The 19,639-nt window shown below is 39.7% G+C and overlaps 2 protein-coding genes across 3 annotated transcripts; one reads left to right on the top strand and one right to left on the bottom strand.

The window, feature by feature from the left end:
• Positions 1-655: 655 nt before the first annotated feature.
• scamp5a (secretory carrier membrane protein 5a) lies at positions 656-8,341 on the top strand. The gene is made up of 7 exons (XM_077569325.1): positions 656-826; positions 1,520-1,598; positions 1,710-1,829; positions 3,708-3,864; positions 3,963-4,064; positions 5,366-5,483; positions 5,569-8,341. The coding sequence occupies exons 2-7, from the start codon at positions 1,592-1,594 to the stop codon at positions 5,755-5,757; spliced, it is 693 nt and encodes a 230-aa protein (XP_077425451.1). The 5' UTR covers positions 656-826; positions 1,520-1,591; the 3' UTR covers positions 5,758-8,341.
• Positions 8,342-8,783: 442 nt separating this feature from the next.
• LOC144053981 (ubiquitin-conjugating enzyme E2 Q2-like) lies at positions 8,784-18,969 on the bottom strand. 2 transcript variants are annotated; one of them, XM_077568959.1, is made up of 13 exons: positions 18,699-18,969; positions 16,835-16,939; positions 16,635-16,760; positions 16,493-16,549; positions 16,259-16,408; positions 14,681-14,765; positions 13,926-13,986; positions 13,739-13,829; positions 13,610-13,668; positions 13,459-13,507; positions 13,278-13,373; positions 10,539-10,605; positions 8,784-10,446 (listed from the first exon to the last, which is right to left on the bottom strand). In XM_077568959.1, the coding sequence occupies exons 1-13, from the start codon at positions 18,855-18,857 to the stop codon at positions 10,415-10,417; spliced, it is 1,137 nt and encodes a 378-aa protein (XP_077425085.1). In that variant the 5' UTR covers positions 18,858-18,969; the 3' UTR covers positions 8,784-10,414. The 2 variants fall into 2 exon arrangements, with proteins under 2 accessions (XP_077425085.1, XP_077425084.1); XM_077568958.1 differs by having other exon boundaries at positions 16,259-16,411; positions 18,699-18,968.
• Positions 18,970-19,639: the final 670 nt, after the last annotated feature.

Here is a 19,639-nt window from a genome sequence, read left to right as displayed (position 1 = left end):
CAAGTTGTGTAAGTAATTTTTAAATACAAGGGAATAATCGATATCCTTTCCAAGCCTGATATTGATTCATAAAACCATGAATTGAATATTGTCTAATACATACACACAATACATATTTACTCTCCAACTAGGATGAACCACTTACAAGATACAATATGTAATCTATTTAAAAAAAAATATATATATATATATACTGTTTTGAACTTGTGTGCACAGACAAAACAATCCCACAGTTGAAAAAGGTCGACAACACCCACTAAAACTTTATTGACAATTATTAAATGGAAATCATTACAAGACAAAATGTGAAGTTTTGTAAACACTTTTTACGCAGGTTTGACCAGCAGATAGGACTCTGTTGAAGTGTCTTGCAGTGTGTTATGGAGCGGTGTAATTTGTCAATTGTCAATTTTTTACAAACAAGCTAGCTCGTTTTTTGTTTGTCAGTTTCGCTTGCTCGTCCGCAGTGAGGCGCTTGGAAATTAGGTGACGTCACTGGCATGCAGCCAACCGGGTTTGTTTGTGTAATCATCTCAAAGCAAACGGCTGCTGATTAAACAGCACGGCTTCTTGATTGGTCGATTCGGACCAGCAGCAAATCCAGTGTTTTTTTTTTCGCCACTTGCCCTGCCCGGGCGAGCAAAAAAAAAAGAAAAAAAAGACCCCACATCACGTGATCGCCTCTTCCTCCCAAACCCATCATTCGAAGCCCAACGTTATTTCACTGGCGGATCCGTCCGTTTCAAATCGTGCGTTTGGACGAAGATTCATTTCTAAGATGCTTTTTAAAAAAACGGCGAGATTCTAGTGACTCACTAAACGCAAGGTAAGGCCCTTTTCTGCACATAATTCATTCATCCGCTCCGTCGAAAAGCGTTGAAATCCAACCGGATTCCGTAGCCTAGCTGACCGGGGGAAGAAGCGCGGATGCACCCGTGACGTGACGCACAGTGAAGGACAGCGCTTCACCATCGCCCGGCATCAAGATGCACGGGTTCTCACTAATATCACTGCCGTCGTCAGCCGACAGAAAAACAACAATTTGAAATAGATTTGGGATCACAAATGTTTAAAACAAAGCAAAAAAAATGATTAGGTTTGGGAGTTCAATTCTGCAGAGGCAGCTTTTCAGGAAAATTTGCCCTTCATGGCATCCACCATGCCGTGCACCAACATGTCCTCTATCAGCCGCCACAATAATAATGTAGCGTTTTTTGTCATATCCGAGTAGTGTGCAATATGTAAATCCAGTTGGTTTATACGTATCACCATTGTTCCCGTTTCAGCCCACAAGGCCACGTTGATCCCAATCTGTTATCTGTATTACACTAGCTCTTATATTGGGCTCACGATTCATTCATTCATCTGCATAAATAACAAGGAATGAGACTTATATGGATGGATTGGTATATAGAGCCTCTCCTCTATTTGTATGGGGGTGGAAAATGTGTCACAAGAAGGCCTGTGCACGTCATGTTCTCGCTCTGTCTCTCCCTCCCTCTCTCTCTCTTTTTTTTAGCACTTTTGTTTTTACGCCAGCTGTTCTTAAAGCTATTCTTTGCAAGCAGAGCGAAAATACACAGCTCTCACCATGGCAGGTACGCTTACCCACAGTCAGAATGAAAGCATCAGGAATATAATGTTACCATGCAACATCCTTTATGCTATTCATGCTGCTCCACTAAAGTGTGTTTTTTTTGCAATCCTAGAGAACAACTTTCCTCCCTTGCCTCGATTCATCCCCCTCAAGCCGTGCTTTTACCAAGATTTCAATGAGATCCCCGACCAGCGTCGCACCATGTGCAAGCGGCTCTACTACCTGTGGATCTGTGAGTGTTCCTGTTGGTTTGTCTTGTGCAGCGACATTTTGTTTTGTGTGTCATAAGCCGTCCTAGCCAAACAGCTGTTTTACCCAAAACATTGTCCAGTATAGCTGCAAGACCAAAGTGACAGCTCTCATTGCAGTTTGCAATCAAGCTATTTCATGTAAACGGTGATAAAAGCATATAATTTAAAGAAATTCTTGACAGTAAAATGTTCCATACAGTCCCACCAGTCTAAATACGGTATTCTGGTTAATATTGCTTTAGTGGAATATGAGTTAAGCAGCAAAATACAGCATTTTTTATCAATATCAGAAGGCGGCCATTTTGCCACCTGCCTTCGAGTGAAAATGACATCACAGTTGCTTGGGTCTCAGGTAACAACCAATCAGAGCTTGGCTCTAGAAAACAGGTGAGCTGTAATTGGTCGTTGCCTGAGCACTGAGCAACTGTGATGTCATCTTCAGTCGACAGCAAGTGGCAAAATGGCCGCCCCCTGAGATGGATTAAAACGGCTGGATTTTGCTTCGTAACTCATATTCCACAAATGTATTAATCAGAATGTCATGCTTAGACTAGTGAGGTCACATACATTTATTATCAAGAAATGTTTACGGTTAACTTCCCCTAAAAATGATACATTTTCAAGTGGAACGATTTGATGACATTACAATTCCATTTCGATATGGTACAGCTGTACTCATTGAACACCAAAAATTATTTTAGAAATCCATTATTTAGTGCTAAAGTCAAATTACTGTGTCGTTAAATAAATGTTTTCATTTGGAGGGGTTGATATTAGGGGTGTGCCAAAAAATCGATTCTCATAAGAATCGCGATTCTCATTTAGTACGTTTCAGAATCGATTTTAAATGTCCCAAAGTCGATTTTATTTAAATTATTTTATACTGTCTTGCCATTGTCTGTGTGTGCCTTTATTTGGAGCGCTGTTCATGTTGTACTCAATTTGGCCACTGAGGGGCAGTGTGGTTCCACACAGTCTAATACACTGTTAAGTTGTAGCCACATTAGCGAGTAGAAGGAAAAAGTCACGATCAAGTTATTCCAATAAGTTGTTGTTTTTTCAGCGTGAAGCCGTTCTTTTGAGTGATAAAAGTGCCGCGAGTAGCGTGCTAATTAGCATTAGCGAGTCAGACTGGAGTAGATCATTACAATTCCTTGCACATCTATAGATCGAAACAAAAATCATTGTCAATCAAATCATTTTGAATCAAAAATCGTTCTTAATTGAAAATCGATTCTGAATCGAATCGCAGGCCCAAAAATCGGAATCGAATCAAATCGTGAGACATTCAAAGATTCCCACCCCGACTTGATATGGGTCTGATGCCTTGGAATTTTACATTGCATGCAATTTGAGGAGTGGTAATGAGCCAAACCACCAGTAGAAGGAAGCAGAGCACCATTTTAGATTGAAAAATGACCTCTGTTTGCCAACTGGTTACAGCGGAGGAATGCCATATCACATTTATTAACGTTATATTTAATTCTGTACAATATTACAGAGTGCTACTCAGAATTCAAGAAGCCACTTTATACATTTGTGTATCTGTCCTAAATGTATATTTTGTTGTAGTGTCTTTTTTTTGTGACTTCATCTACACACGTCTACTTTGTGTGTTTTAACATGTTCGACCAATAAAGATGATTCTGATTTTACCATGTAGGCCTGCCGTTTAACAACAAAAATGTAAGTGTGGTGGAAAAGTGTATATACTGTATGTTATCGCTAAAGTAGAAGCAGTCTAGTTGTAAATAAATTGTAGACCCAGCCTCCTTTAGATTAGTATGGTGTCAAGTGAAATTCAATGAAGTGAAAAAAAAAAAGAAATCTGGACTGAACTATGTTTCTTTCTCTGACAGTGAATAGTGCCACACTGGCTGTTAATCTGATTGGCTGCCTGGCGTGGATGTGTGGCGGAGGCGGGGCCACCAATTTCGGCATGGCCTTCTTGTGGCTCATCCTCTTCACTCCTTGTTCATACGTGTGCTGGTTCAGGCCCATCTACAAGGCCTTCAAGTAAGCCACTTCCACGCCGTGACATCTTGGAGGGGGTGGGGGCGGGAACCCCCCCCCCCCCCCCTTCTTGTTTATGTGCAAAACTTTCCTCCCTTCAGGACGGACAGCTCGTTCAACTTCATGGCGTTCTTCTTCGTCTTCATGGCCCAGGTTGTGATCAGTATTATCCAGACTGTCGGCATTCCGGGTTGGGGAGTATGGTAAGCTTTTCAAATCCATTTTGGTATCTAATGGGTTGTATCGCAATATCGACACTCGCCAGACACAACTTATATATTCCATTTGCGCTATTTAAGTCGAGTTTTTAGAGTAAGTGACGCAGTTTGAAACGTAATGGCAATTTTGACAGGCCGACTTGAAAACGCCTCAGAATTTCGACACGTACAAGCCTTTTGGTGGGTGTTTTTAATTAAAACTTGTCAGCCAATCGGAGAAGGGGTTCACCCAGACGAGGGGTCTGCAACCTGCGGCTCTGGAGCCACATGTGGCTCTCTAGTACCTCTCCTATGTCTCCCTGTGGATCTTTAAAAATAAATAAAATTAGAAAAGTAGATTTTATTTTTTGAAAGTTTTATTTTTTTGGACTAATTATTCTTAAAATTAATTAATGATTAAATAAATAAAAAATAAAAAATGTAAGAGTTCAATTTTTTAAGTTGTCAGAAAAAAAGATGAAAACGTTTTTTTTAAATTACCTAAAAATGTGAGAGCATTGAGTAGAAAATGCAAAAAAGAGTACATTCAAAAAGTAACCAAAAAATGTCCAAAAACATAAGAAGAAAGTCAGAAAATTACTGTAAAATGTCTTTGGAATTGTCACCAAAAAAAGTCAGAAAATTGATTTTTTTTTTTTAGGCAAAAAAGAAAATCCCGAAAATGATCATCTAATGTCCACAAAATTGCCAAAAATGTAAGAACATTTATAGCAAAAAAGGCAGAAAACAATGTCAAAAATCTGCCGTAAAATGTCTAAAAAAAGGAACAAGAGAGACAGAAAATTACCATAAATACTGTATGTCTATAAAATTGCCAGCAATTTGACAGAAAGGCAGAAAAGTCTAAAAAGGTATGAAAAATGAAGTATGAAAAATAACAACAACAAAAATCAAAAATGGAAGACGAAAGGTAGAAGAAAATGAATCTCTATGTTCTGGTGCAGCTCTAATTAACTCTTGAGCCCTCTTGAGTACATTAGCCTACCACTAACACACTGTTTCCTTCATGTTCAAATGTGTTGCGGCTCCAGACAGTTTTTTTGTTATTTATTTGGCCTCAAATGTCTCAGACGAAACAAAAGACTTGAGTTGTACTGTATGTTGAGAAACTACAACGCTATACTGAAAGCGTTTTCGGACGAGGCGATATCACGATATCATGTTTTCTGACACAAAGCTCAATTTCTCCCGAACTCGAAATCTGCTGGGACGGGACAGGACAGATGACCGGATCTCATTTTGCTAACCCAACGTCTAATGCTCTTAATACTGTATGTCAAAAACAGCGGCTGGCTGGCCACCATCACCTTCTTCAGCACCAACATCGGCTCAGCCGTGGTCATGCTGATCCCCACCATCATGTTTACCGCAGTGGCGGTGCTCTCCTTCATCGCCCTCTCCAAGGTTAACTCACACAGAATTAAAAAAAAATCACAGTCTAAAATTCCTACTGGGTGTTTTTGGTTTATTTACCGGCTGTCTGCTTCAGGTGCATAACTTCTACCGTGGCAGTGGTGGCAGCCTGGGGAAAGCCCAGGAGGAGTGGGCCACCGGGGCCTGGAAAAACCCCCACGTCCAGCAGGCGGCTCAGCAGGCTGCGATGGGGGCCGCCGAGGGAGCCATGCAGCAGAACCAGTACTCGGCAGCGCCCACATATAACTATGACGACCCCATGTAGGGCGAGGGAAGGCAGCAGGCCGTTCTTCTGTAGAAGAAATACAAAAAGGGATGAATTAAGAACACAACTCATAATTAGGTGCCCTTCATTAGATGTCACTTCACAAGCTGAGAATGATGTAGGGACGAGTGTTACGTGCAAATGTACTGTACATTTATTGAACCTTAGTGTGAATGAGTTACTTTTTGTACAAGTCAAGAGGGACTCAATCTCCCCCCGTGTCACATCTTCACAGCATCAACACTGGCATTTATGTATCTGAAACACCTGGAACATCTAGCTTGTTTACATTTTTTTTTTTTTTTACTTTATTTAATTCCCAAACAACAGAACAAGTGCCACCACATTGATAACATGATGATTATTTCACTTAGCTTAGCATAGCAAGGCTGAAACCAGGAATACCAGGGAGTTAATGCGCACATATTTTTACACAAAACTGTGTAAAACCACTCACTATATGACAGTCTTACGCTAAAGCTGTATAAAGGATATGTACTGCTCTGAATTTTAACATCAATTTTGTAACCTTTGGATGTTTCCTTATGCTAAGCTAAGGTCGCTAAGCTATCTTGTATCCTTTAAGGTTGGGGCACTATTGAAATATTAATAACCACTTTACAATGTTAATGCTTAAGGTTCCGTTATGCTGAAATGTCAAATGTACTTTTTAACATCCTCATCTTGGTATGTGAGTTGGAATAGTTTTCACCAGTCTTTTTCATGTTAGAGGCGACTAGTTAGATCCTTTTCATTTCTACTCAGTGTCATCGTACAGTATCAGCTTATACTTTCCTTAATTGGCATCATGTAATCTTTGTGGTTGTGTATAAGCACAAACCATTTATTGGAAGGGCCCTCTTTACGGCAGAAAAGATAATATGACCCCATTCTTAACCCTGGAGAACCCACGGGGTCAAATTTGGCCCCTATAAATTCTGCTACTCAAATAACAAAGACCTTTTTTTTTTTTTACAAATTTAACTTCAAAAGTCCAGAGTGCCACTTCTGACCCCTGCATGGGGCCATCTAGTGGATGAATATTGCACTTACATGAGCCAGAGTGGTGGTGGACAAGATGGCTGGCAACAAACATGCTGTTTTGTTGAGCTGGGAATCAATCCAAACAAAACCATCTTCTCAGCAAACCATCAGATGGTAAAATTGTGTTTTTTTTGTTAATCTATTTCATATCATATTGCAGAATGCCTAGGAGTATGTTTTATATATATATTTTTTGATAAATTAGCAACTCTGAGCTAGTTTTAAAAAAAAGGGTTAAAATTGAAAAAACATATATTTTGGTTTTCAGTGAACTTATAGCAGTCATTTAATGTATAATTCATAATTTTCCAAAGAAGAAAAGGGTTCTTGGGTTCTCCAGGGTTAATTATCCCACTTTTCCCGAGTCACCTCTCAAGACGTGTGCCGTAAAAAGGGCTGCAGAGTCGCAGTTGACTAGATAAACATTCCAAATCGGTGTTTTCAATCTGGAAGTTGAACATACAATGTGAATCGTCGATGTTGTTGGTGTGATCCGTTTTCTCTCTCTCTGGCAAATTCTCCTTCTTCTTGTAAATGCTTAAAAAAAAAAAAACGTCCTTGTTTCTCCGAGCTCTGGGTGTCATTGTCATTCATGTTGATGTTATTCCACGAGTAGGTGTACTGTGATATTTATTATGAAGAAGAAAATACAAGATGAATCTCAATGAGGTGAAAGTGGAAGCCGTCGGTGGAGAGTCACAAATGTCTTGAAAATTCCCTAGAAGGCGATTTATTGCCAGTGACACCGTATTAGATTTGAAGGAAATGTACAAAAAAAAAGATGTAACTGACTGCTTGTTATTTCCAAAACGTGATTTGTCTTGTCTGATTGTGTGATGATGTGGTATTCGATAATGCAGTTTGTTTAACATTTTAGTTATTTTGTGTGTATTTGTGGATGTTTGGATGAGTTTCAAGCACATGTTCATGTCTGTTTTTTTCCTTTTTTTTTTTTTTAAATGCAGGTATGTTTTAACTCTTGACACAGGTGCTCAGTGTAAACCAAAAAAAAAAAGTCAAACAATTTGAGTAGAGCAACAGCCTATACAATTAGTTGAGCTCCTGTGTTTGGACTTGGTACTGCTCTCAAATGGAAAACCACGAGTGTCATTTCCGTGTTTGTTACATGTCCATCGGCTAACTTATGACTTGTAACGTGTACAGTTACACGCTCAGCTGCTGTTCTTAAAACGGACAATGAAATGCAAAAAGGTGATATGTGAGCTTGTAGCGCACATTTGCAGCTGACGCGCTCCCATTTCAATAGTGTGCTGTATTGAAGCCATTTCCTCCAAACCTTCCCAATGTGTACTGTTTGCTGTTTGATATGTATAATCATGTACTATAGCTTACATAAGTATGAATATAAAATAACTTGTGGGAGTGAGTAAACATCACGGATACAAACCATTTGATGTAGATTTGAGGCGGTTGTGTCTCCCTGAGGGAGATGCATGTTGATTTTTTTTTTTTTTTGTGTGTGTGTATTACTTTTGTATTTGGCCCTACCATAATAGATATTAAACAGTTATTGCTGCAATTTTCAGTTGGAATATCTGTCTTCGATGCACACAAAGTCCACTATCTTCCAATGTGTGTTCTTTTGATTAATTGCATGTTTGAACATTTTCAGGGTTTTGTGAATTTATCCAATAAAAAGTATAATTTAGGAACTTTTGTCCTTTCATAAAAAATCTAATTTTATTTTATGCCACCAAGTTATTTCTAGGCTTTAGGGTCCTGTGCTTTAAAAAAAAAATATATATATATATATATATATATATTTTAAATCAACTCATCAACAACAAAAAGGACCTCCCCACTAAATTGGAACATAAATGGTCTTTAGGGGTAAACAAGGATGTATTATTACTTTAATCTTACATAATGTAGCTAAAACAACGGAACCAAAATATGTTAATCTGGAATACGGGATCTCTTGATTGTTAAAGATGCATAAATGACCAAAGTAAAGACTGCAATAATCGTAAAATTCTTTATTCATAAACTTGATGCAAGTTTACAAATTACTGTACATGGTCAAAATGTCTTCAAATGAAAAAAAAAAAGAAGCAACAAAATAAAAGAAATTGAAAACCGAAGCAAGCAAATCGTGCCAGACGCCGTTATCTTGTTTGTCGGTTTAACGAGATTCCACTTTTCAATACAGTCCAGTTAAGAGTAGTGTGCAAGTCCATTCACCACCGGGTGACTTTTTTCAATCTCGTTCTCGCCCCTCGGAGCAGAATTTTGGCATCGGCCAGGTAGGCAACACGATCCTCTGAGGTGAGCACACTTGTGTGGATGTTACAGAATGAAAAGACAAAGAAACAATGCCGCCAGGCCAGAGTTGCATTCCAGAAGCTTCAGAGGAAGACCTCCAGTTGGCATTTATAAATCACTTGTCATTCAATTACAATGGGACTGATGGTGACTAAGCATCCTTGGTGTTACTTTAGGCCTATTTAAATTGTTTTTTTTTTGTTTTCTGAAACGTGATCATTAGCTGAGCAAATGAGTCCGTTCCCACTTTAAAACGTGTGCAGGTTACTTAACATTTGATTTGTAGCAATGACAACAGCCAAGATCAACTTTTCATTCTTTCATTATCTTATTACATTTTTCACGCCAAACGCAACACGAAAGGAAGCAAATCTGCATATCGTAGCAATAAAAGACAGCTGGCTTACCAACCCCCCCCCCCCCCCACTGGTAAACCCAACCGTGATGTAACAGTGTTGAGGTTTCAGAACTCAACTGGGAAGGTTGCAAACCAATACAATCAAGGTATGCCAAAGACTAACAAATTGCACTATTGCTAACCCAATTTACTCCGTAAAGCCGATTTCAGTGCAACTCTAGTCAAGTGACGTGCAAAAAAAATATGTTCACAGCCACGAGTGAGTGTCACACTGCAGCCGCAAACCACATCAACCGCGCGGATGTTGTGTGGACAGGAATAAGGCAAAAGAGCTCCTTAACATTCTTATTTCTGCTGGTACGCGCCCCCCCCGTTGCTTCTCAAAATGCATCACGTTCGGTTTATCAACAACGAGCGGATACTTAAGTCACCCGTCTCCATTTCCCCCCCCCCCCCCCCCACTCCGCAATCTCTCTTAAAAGATTGACTGGCGGCTCATTTCAATGTAAAGATAACCATCCAAACTATGACAACTGGCTCATTTATTGTCTGGGATGCTCCTATAAAATAAACATTTGCTATAGATAGCTTGAAAACAATAAGTGTGTACCTGTTTATTAACAAACAAAACCATAAAAACACGTGAGGTGACGCGTCACTCCAAGGGCTTCAGAATGACTTTTAAAACTCTCATTTAAAGTCCACTTTGTCAAAAGCAGCTACAGAAGAAACATCACCCCCCCCACACACACACACACATTCAGAACTGGAGAAGAAGACAATCGAAGATATACGAACAGGGCAGGTGACGCCCTCACATCATACGAAGGAATACTTGTCAGATGAAGCAACCGGAAAAGTCTGCAAGGAACGTGATGCACTCCCAATAAGTCAAATGGGGGGGGGGGGGGATACTCCAAAGAAAATGAGACACTTTGACCCATGTTCCCAGTGCATAGTGATTGAAGCTGCTTATCCGTCCTCTTTAGGGGGTGTGTACCAACCTGGGGGCGGGGGAACAAAAACAAAAACTTCTTTAGTGGTACCCGAACATCTGCGTCAGGATTGCTCCCAAAATAGATGAACATTTACGTACCATTCTTTTCGTGAATCTGCACAAGGGATTTGTATGACTGTTGTGCTCTGGCAAGATTGTACTGGTTCTATGAGACAAAAACAGACCATTTGAAATGTTTTTAATGACATTGATTAATTATTCATGAAATTACAAATAACTTAAATTCATTATTTGTTTCACTAATGTTTGCCTTCCACTTACACTTCCAATCCCATCACTTCAAACATTAAGGGGCAGTCAACCCCCAATTTTTTTGTTGTTGACAATAATATGTTTTATGCAGGTCTGGTGTAAATGTGATATTCTGGTTAATATTGCATTAGTGGAATGCAAGTTAAGCAGCTAAATCCAGCTGTTTTTATGGGCCGCCATTTTGCCACTTGCTGTCAAATGAAGATGACATCAATAGTTGGTTTTCCATCCACCCATGTTAATTCGAATTTTCAAGAAATGCGAAAATAAAATTGAATGGAAATGCTAGAAATTAAAAAAAGAACCCCAAATAAATTTTAAAAAATATATGTTTTTACACTTGGAGGGGGTGGATTTGAAGCGCATCGAAAAAAGGAAAATGAAAATTTTGGCTATGGAAACAGGTTTTGCGAATAACCGCTGGCAAGACCGGGTACACGTTTTGACCGGATATTACGTCACACGTTAAGTTTGTAGTCCCGAAGCAATGTCGGACGATAAAGTAAGGCGTGTTGGGGGGCGAAGACGTGAATATTAATGCTATTTTAGACGGAAAACAGCAAAGAAACACTACGGTTGATCGCGAATTACAAAAGAAAATTCATACGACGTCATCGCACGGCGCAGTCGCTTCCTGGTCTTCTTCTTCTTCTTTTAAATTACGAGTGGATCACATCTCTATGGTGTCTGGTGAGTCCCCTCTCAATATTCGCAAGAGTAGAACAGATGGAAACGGGCATAAGTCGCATGTCCGTTTTGTGCATTTTCAGTATATTTGCTTAAAATTTTTCTAAACAATTGGATGGAAATCTGACTAATGTTGCTCAGGTAACAGCTAATCACAGCTCATTTAAAAAAAAAAAAAAGCAGGTGAATTGTGATTGGTCGTTGCCTGAGCAACATTGAGGTCATCTTCTTTTGACAGCAAGTGGCAAAATGGCCGCCCCCGGAGACGATTTAAAATGGCTGGATTTTGCTTCATAACTCATATTCCACAAATGTAATAGTAATCAGAATGTCCTGTTTAGACTAGTGAGGTCACATATAACATATTATTGTCGAGAAATGTTTAAGGTTGATGTCCCCTTTAATTGTAATTAACTCTTTCACTGCCATTGACGTTTATAGACGTCAAGTAAAAACCTACGGAGCACTGCCAATGACGTCTAAAGACGTCATCCAATTATTATTATTTTTTTTTTTGAAACTGGTGCGGGCAAGGCTTCCGGAGCTGTGGTGAAAGTTTCCAGCCGGTCTGTTGTGCCTAATGACTATTTTTGGCCCCTAGAGGGCAGCGCTGACTCTCTTTTGACAAGATCGGGTGGGCGTCAGTAGAGGCGGAGCTAGAGCGTCGAGCAGGAGATGAGAATGGAAGACAAAGGAAAAATGGCGGCCGGTCGCGAGGAGCTCACGCCCAAGCCGTTTTTTTTCAAAGACCAAAAGCATCGCTGAAAGAGCACATTGTTGACGACGATGATCATCATCGATGATGAAGATGAGGATGGTGACTCCGTGGTTGGGAAGCATTGACGCGGCAGTAGAAGACGTTAGATGGAGCTAGATGGAGGAGGGAACGGGCAATGGCGAGCGTTTGCAAGCAGCTCTACACTTACAAGACGAAAGGCATCGACCAACGCTAAAATAGTACATTGATGACGACGGTGATCATCCTCGATGATGATGAAGGTGAATCCGAGCTTGACGGCGAAATTGGAACCGCTGACGCGGCGGCTATGACGGTGTCGTAACGCGGAGCGCAACCGAGCACGCACAGGCGGACGTTCGATCAGACGACGGAGAGTGCCCCGAGTCCAATGCATATTCATCGGAGGAAGTGTGTACAGTCTGCTACTTGCTTTTTATTCCCCGGAAAAAAAGGCCGTCAAGAAAGTGTAACGTTTGCACGCAAAACGGACCAATGCGAAAGTGAAAGTAAACTGTTGTGCGAGTCCTGGCGTCTCCTTGTACGCAGGAGAGCGTTGCAAAAAGAAAAACTGTATTTGAAACATCCACATAATTGTAAGTAGTACCACAGTTGCACACATTTGTAAATAGTTTGCGAAATTGTTTTGTCAAATTGTTACACTGTTGAATGGAAATAAACGCATTTTGCAATCAAAAAACACTTTTTCATTGTTGGTGAAAGCGTTTTACAGAAGTAAAGCACTATTTAGGTGTTTGTGGCATCATTCATGGACAAAAAGAAGTGCATGAAATAACATCGTTTCACAAAAAGCTCTTTTTCTCCGCTTTTTGTTTCAAAACAGAGAATTTCGGTGAAAGTAACCATTTTCTATTGTTGATTACTGAAGAACGGAATAAGGTAGAAACAAACTTTAAATTGTTAAATGTTAATCTCCCAAATATGGCAGGTTGACACCTTTTACACGCAAATGCGCAATTTAGTGCCCGTTATTCGGAATCGGAGTAAATCCGGCCTCATGTGTGGCGGTCTCTCACATTTTAAAAATGCTTAACATGTAAAAAATATGTGTACCCCACTGAAATGGTTCACATCATGACTAAAGACTCTTAGCAGTAATTAATGATACAAGATTGTGTCACCTTATTGGCCCCAAACTGAACTCTGGCCTTTCCTTTCACTAGAGTTGCATTTATCTGCATAATAACAGATTCTATGGAATAGGCACTGCTCCAGCCCTGCAACACAGAACAAAACAAAAAAGCGACGCCGTTAATCTTCGAGAAATCATAATCGTGTCGTTAGACAAACTCATTTACACACCTGCTTTGTGAGAAGCTCCATACACAAGGCTCCTCCTCCTAGAACATAACTGCAATAATGACAATAAAAAAAACAACAACATTGGGAATCATTTCTCAAAAACAATTTGTATGTGAACCGGACATGGGTAGATCGGCAGAGACGCACTCACCCTCCGGAGAGCACAGGCGCGACAACCCGCACAAAAGGCGGGTCAAAAGGAAAATTATCCTGACATCACCAAGAAAATAAAACATCAGTTTTGATACAAATTTGGGTCAAAAAAGACAATTCGACTTACTTTATAAGAGAAATTGAGCAAAATGTAGTCCACTCCTTCCTTTTCTTTTAAGACCTGCAAATCACTATGCAGCGGACTATCTGGATCTACCCTATTTAAAAAAAAAAAAAAAAAAAGACAAAAGCTCAAATCACCCAAGAACACACAACATGAACACGGGACATCATGACAGGAAGTCTCCACTTACGTCCTTAACTTGACGTGCCAGTCATAAAGGCTGTCATTGACTAGTTCCACTGAATAAATACCTGTCAAATGACACATACGCAGTTATGGGAAGTACATGCTAGTACATGACATGATTACTAAAAGGTAGGCAAACCGGCGGCGTCAACACACATACAACCAAACACTTCATAAAAAATGTTCAAACAGGAAAGCGCTTCTGCCAAAGTAACAGCAGGAACAAGTATTTATAACACTGTGGATGTCGCAAATGCCGGTAACAATCTAACAGGGACATCACAGATTGTGTTTGTCCCAAAAAACTAAATACTGTATATACAGTAAGTAAGTTAGCTCGTCTGCCTCACAGTCCACAGTTCGTGTGTTCGAATCTCGAATCAAATTGATTCATGGTTGTCGATTAGAGGCCGATATCGGTTCATTTAGAATGATACGATTCAGTGGCATGAAATCCATTTACTAACTTTTTAGCCAAAAATTCCATCAGTGTGACTTTCACAAAAACACCAGCATCCTGGAAAGTGTATATGACAATTCCTATTGTTTCTTGTAAGTGACTCATGTAAAAAAATAAAATAAAAAATTATAATCATTAATTATAAAGATTTTCCTCATGTACTTGCAACCTGTCATTTATAATCTCTCAGCTATAATTTTACTGGCTCGGAAGCTTTTTCCTGCTATGTCTAATTGGTTAGGATTACTGTATGACTCATAATTCATAGGATTCATACATAAGATTCAATTTAAAGTCACCTGTCTTGTAACTCTGTGATCTGTAGATCTCCCTGAGTTCCTTCATGAGGCGATCCGAAGCCTGCACTGAGCCAGAGACGGCGCCCTGAAAAATACACAAGTGGGTTACATCATTGCAAAGGAAATGTACTATTTAAATAGGAGGAGAGGGTGGGTGGGGGTGGGGGGGTGCTGCTCATCAGCACTTATTCTTTGGAACTGGAAGGCTGTGGTTGGAGACCAACTAATATGTCACGCTGACATCTCTTCTTTAACGGCTTTCGATTCTGTATACAATTATTGAACACAGTATCCTGTTGGTCTTAAAAATGTCAAAGTGCTCTAAAAAGCCTGGCAGTCAATAAGCTACGCAACCCTTAAACAACAAAAAAAAAAAAAATGAAGAGGATCTTGATGAAGTTAATGAAAGCTTTCGGAAAGAAAAATGATTTAAATAGGCGAAAATTCATGAAACTTTGCACACATCAGACCTGCCACGAACTTCAATATTTTAAGAGATTTCTTGAGCAATTTTCAATTAAAGGCTCAATAGCGCCCTCTACAATTTTCTTATGAAACATTCCTGGTTTGCATGTTTCACCTAGATTTATGAAAATTGAGAGGCCTATAAATAAGTCTTTCGGAACCATATGCACCATTTTGAATTTATTTTGGGAAATGTGCACCATTTTTAGCCTTTCAATCTGATCAAAGTTGCTCCGAAAAAATTTGAAAGCATATGTAAACAGCCCTTGACAAACCAAAAAGGGTTTAGAACTGAGCCAAATGCTAAACCTAGCAGGAAGTTGTCCGTTTTGATTTACTTTGGAATTTTTTTTTTGCGAGTCATATTTGAACAAAATTGGCGTGTTATTGTTATTGACGCCTTATTATATGGTTGCACGCTGTTGCCGTGGCCATGCGCTGTTTGCAATGAAAAATGAAACCTAGGTGAATATTCATGAAACTTTTGCGTACCAGTGACCCTTTAAAGCTGCTCCAGTTATTGTTTCTTTTCTTTTTTTCGGACACTCCCAACATTAGTGAAATGAATTTTTATTTTACTAAATAAAGTTTGCATGCATGGAAATGTGCAAATTATTATTACTATAAGTGATGAGATGTTCACATTGCAAGTGCGTCACACGCGGAACTGAGCGAGCAAGAGAGAGAGAGAGAGAGAGAGAGAGAGAGAGAGAGAGAGAGAGAGAGAGAGAGAGAGAGAGAGAGAGAGAGAGAGAGATGAAACGTGTGTATGTAACGTTACTGCTTGTCGGGGTTGTGGCAGAAAGAGGAATTACAGCACCGTAATGTATGTTGTGGTGCGCACTTGAAAATATGAACTTGCGAGCGCACTGAGCGCAGTATGGCATTTTATGACATTTATGGACATCAGTCTGCATTTGCGCGGATCTGTTCAAAAAATAATAATAAAAGATTGATTTAAAAGATTTTAATGCCAAATAAAGGCTCTGCAGGTACAGGACCCCTGATTTAAGACTGAGGTAAAGGTATCATAGCATCTTACTTTTTACACTTTTACACGCTAAGTCAATACGCTTCATGGGAAAAAATGGACAGGAAATAAAAAACACCTACGTTCAAGTGGTCTTGTCTCTGATTTTTACGGATCTTCTCCAAAATAGCCAGGTGTTCTTTTTCAATCCCATCATCTTCAGACTTCTTGCCATCCACCGGCTCTTCTTCTTTCATGTCATAATGGTCCAAGTCTTGGTCCAGGTCAATGTCCTGCTGCCACAGTGGACCAGTGGTGTTTAGATAAAAGGGTAATAAAACTAGAAACAATATCCCTTAATGAAAAAGCATTGGCACCTCTCCCATTTCTTCCTCCTCCTCCTCCTCCGACGTCACCTCATCTGAAGGTCCGTGCTGTAGTGTTGCGAAACATTGTGCGTTACAAGAGCAGGGATAGTTTCAGTATTTTTTAATTAACCAACATATTTAAAGCACGTACCTTGGACCGCTCTTGGATAATGGGCCCAGCAGGCAGAGGCTGGTCCAGCATTTCTACATCTGGATGCTGCGGCAGGTTGTAAAGTCGACACAGGTCGCAAATGAGACGCTTCAACTGCTGAAGAAGCTGCACAGAAATGGAAATCAAGTTCACAATTTTCACCTCTCAAGAGCAGTCTCTGAAATTTGGAGAAGACATACCAACGTGCTTCCTTTTCTCACATCCTCCAAGCGCTCCAACACTTCCGCCAGACTCGGATCATCGGAGTCGACAAACCATATTGGGGACGTTGAGGGATAAGACTCCTACAACAAAGAAAGCCAGTGTGTTAAAACAGCTGACAAGATAAAAGATCAAATAAGTCTTTCTCTATGCCAAGTTTTTTTTGTTTTAAAGGCGAAAAACACACCAAAAAAAAAAAAGTTAAATCCTTGCCATTTGCCGCGCTGGCAAGTGCTCCTGCAGATAAGGAGCACAATATCTTGTTGGCTTGCTTCTATTATGTGGTTAGTTAGTATTATTATATATTTATTATATTACATATTAGTTAATCCTTTCTTTTATTACCAAATATTTCCTGATGGCAATCAATCCATTAATCAAAAACAAACTATCAAATTCATTAACAATGTTGATAAAGATTAACCATTGGAGACCTCTTCGAAACAAGTAATTTGATCAAATTAGTCGTTTTGGTCATGTAAAGTGAAGTCTATTGTCAAGATCTTGAACCTTTTGCGCATGTCCCTGAAATTTCTGTCCATCCTGTCACTGACGAAACCCACTAATGTTTTCAGTGATATTACGTGTTTTGTCTTTCAATGAAGGCTAGGACAATAGATTGATGCAGAATATATATTTACACATGCGTTTTGTCATTTGTGTGCAGTTGGATGTTATGAAGCGTGACGTCCATTGTCATAGTAAAATATTGATTACATTATAAAACACTTTCAGGAACCCCAAATATACTTGACAACACACAGTCACCTTGCTAATTATGTTGCTAAACAATAGTTCACTTAGTGCTCATTAAATGCTAACATTAGCCCAAAATGTCCACCCTGTCATTGTCCACGCTGTCAGCAAGCTCACTTATTTTGCTGTTTGCAGTTAATTTATTTGGGGTTAATTTATTTAATACAAAGAGAACAAGAAGTTGAAGGGAAAATCTAAACTTTTTGGGTAAAACGGGGACGTCTCAAAGGTAATTTATGGTGATATTGCCTTGCATCCATCCAGCCATCCATCCAATCTCACCATGTACCTCTTTCCTCTCTGAGACAAACTTGTCCCTGGAGGCGACCAATAAAAGTAACATGAACCGAAAGTATTGCTTAGTATGTAATATTAGATACAAGAGATGTCATCCACAGTACATTGAATCCCCTCACTAACGTTGTTCGGTGATATAAACAGGTGATATCAAGCCCAAGCAACCTGATGATCAAAATATTACAAATGTTTAAATGACATAGAGGCAGCCAACATCCCGCTTTCCTTAAAAACAGCACATTTGCCTAGAGAATCCGCATATTAGCTGACAAGCCCAAACTGTTGTTGTTAATACATGCAAATATTATACAAAAACGCCTATGGTTGTAGATTTAGCACATTCGGAACAGTGTTGACGGTTTAAACATCTTTGCTACGACAGGTAAACATCTGTGATGTCGGCTAAATGCATCAATTACCGCCGTGGATTAAAGGGCGATGTTGTGGTAAAGTGAACTGCGAAGCTTTGCTGTCAAAAGTGGTGGCAAGAGTAAAGCGAATATTTTTGGCTAACGAGGAAAGCTAGCCTTCACGTTACTTTCAGTCAGGAGCGAGCTAGCAAAAAGCTACTGCGGCGTCGTTTCACTGTACGCTTCGTGAAAGTTCATTTCACGCGTATAGAGCCTTATTGTGATTGAATTCAAGGTAGTCGCCGAGGACAGAACAACGCAAAACAGTCTACTTGGTTCGGTTGAGCCCGCGGAACTGGGGAGGGGGGGAGCAAACTGTGTGTTGAGTCTTGTGTTGGGCTAGCTTAATACGCAGGCAGAGATGGCCCCGAGCACCCACCGTGATGTTGCAGTGAATGATCAGCAGCTTCTCCCCTGTTACGTTAAACTGGCAACTGAGTTCGTCGGGTTTCCAGTCTATGATTCGGAATCTTTCGTGGTTTGGGTCAAAGATTGACTCGAGAAACTTCAGTTCGGCCTTCAGCCCCGACACCGACATCTTGTACTCATCTCAAAGCAAGCAGGCCGCTGGCGGATGGGAAGTCTGGGCGGAATGCAGTCGAGTCGGCTCTGCGGATCTCGCATGTTAGCGTGAGAATAACAACAAAAGGGCTGCGGGTTAACGTAGAGTCCCAAGATAAAAGATGACAACGTTCTCAAGAATATAGATGCACGATGCATCAAGGAGTTAAAAGAAAATATTTCCAATCCATCATAAACTCACTACAAAAAAAAAAGCACAATTCATCAAAATGTATATATTTTTTATTCATATATTCAACTTGATTTTTCGGTTTCAGTTTCTTGTTTAGCAAGAAGTGAGAAAAGTAGTCACACTGTACTTAAGTAGAAAGTACTTAGAAAGATACTTGGGTTTAAAAAAGACGGGTAAAAATAGAAGCACTGATTCAAGTAAAAGTAAAGTACAAAATGAAACGCAGGTAAGTGTCTACAGACATTTTAAGGGGCAGGTGCTCAAGCCCCTAAAAAATGGCACCCGACGCACAATTTATTCATACTATTTAAAAAAAACACACACACACTGACATAAACTTTTTTTTTTCTGTTAATCACTGTCAACTAAGTTAATGAAAGCTGTAGAGGGGATTAAAAATAAAGTCATATAAACACACATAAACAACTTCAATCTACACTTGTAGCCCTTACTATCGCAAAAAAACAATTCTTGTTAACTGGAAAAATAAACAAACTCTGAATATCGACCAATGGTCTAACCTCCTCATAAATCACATTTTAATGGAAAAAATATCTGCCTCAAAT

This window comes from Vanacampus margaritifer, chromosome 6 (assembly GCF_051991255.1).
Source record: "Vanacampus margaritifer isolate UIUO_Vmar chromosome 6, RoL_Vmar_1.0, whole genome shotgun sequence".
NCBI classification, from domain to species: domain Eukaryota; kingdom Metazoa; phylum Chordata; class Actinopteri; order Syngnathiformes; family Syngnathidae; genus Vanacampus; species Vanacampus margaritifer.
This window is presented reverse-complemented; position numbering and strand designations above follow the sequence as displayed.

Coding starts and splice junctions, on each gene's coding strand:
- scamp5a (XM_077569325.1), top strand. Junction 4,065..5,365: donor ATTCCGGGTTGGGGAGTATG/GTAAGCTTTTCA, acceptor TGTCAAAAACAG/CGGCTGGCTGGCCACCATCA. Junction 5,484..5,568: donor CCTTCATCGCCCTCTCCAAG/GTTAACTCACAC, acceptor TGTCTGCTTCAG/GTGCATAACTTCTACCGTGG.
- LOC144053981 (XM_077568958.1), bottom strand. CDS start 18,857: ATGTCGGTGTCGGGGCTGAAGGCCGAACTGAAGTTTCTCGAGTCAATC. Junction 14,766..16,258: donor AGAGACAAGACCACTTGAAC/GTAGGTGTTTTT, acceptor TGTATTTTTCAG/GGCGCCGTCTCTGGCTCAGT. Junction 13,669..13,738: donor TGCTCAATTTCTCTTATAAA/GTAAGTCGAATT, acceptor TGGTGATGTCAG/GATAATTTTCCTTTTGACCC.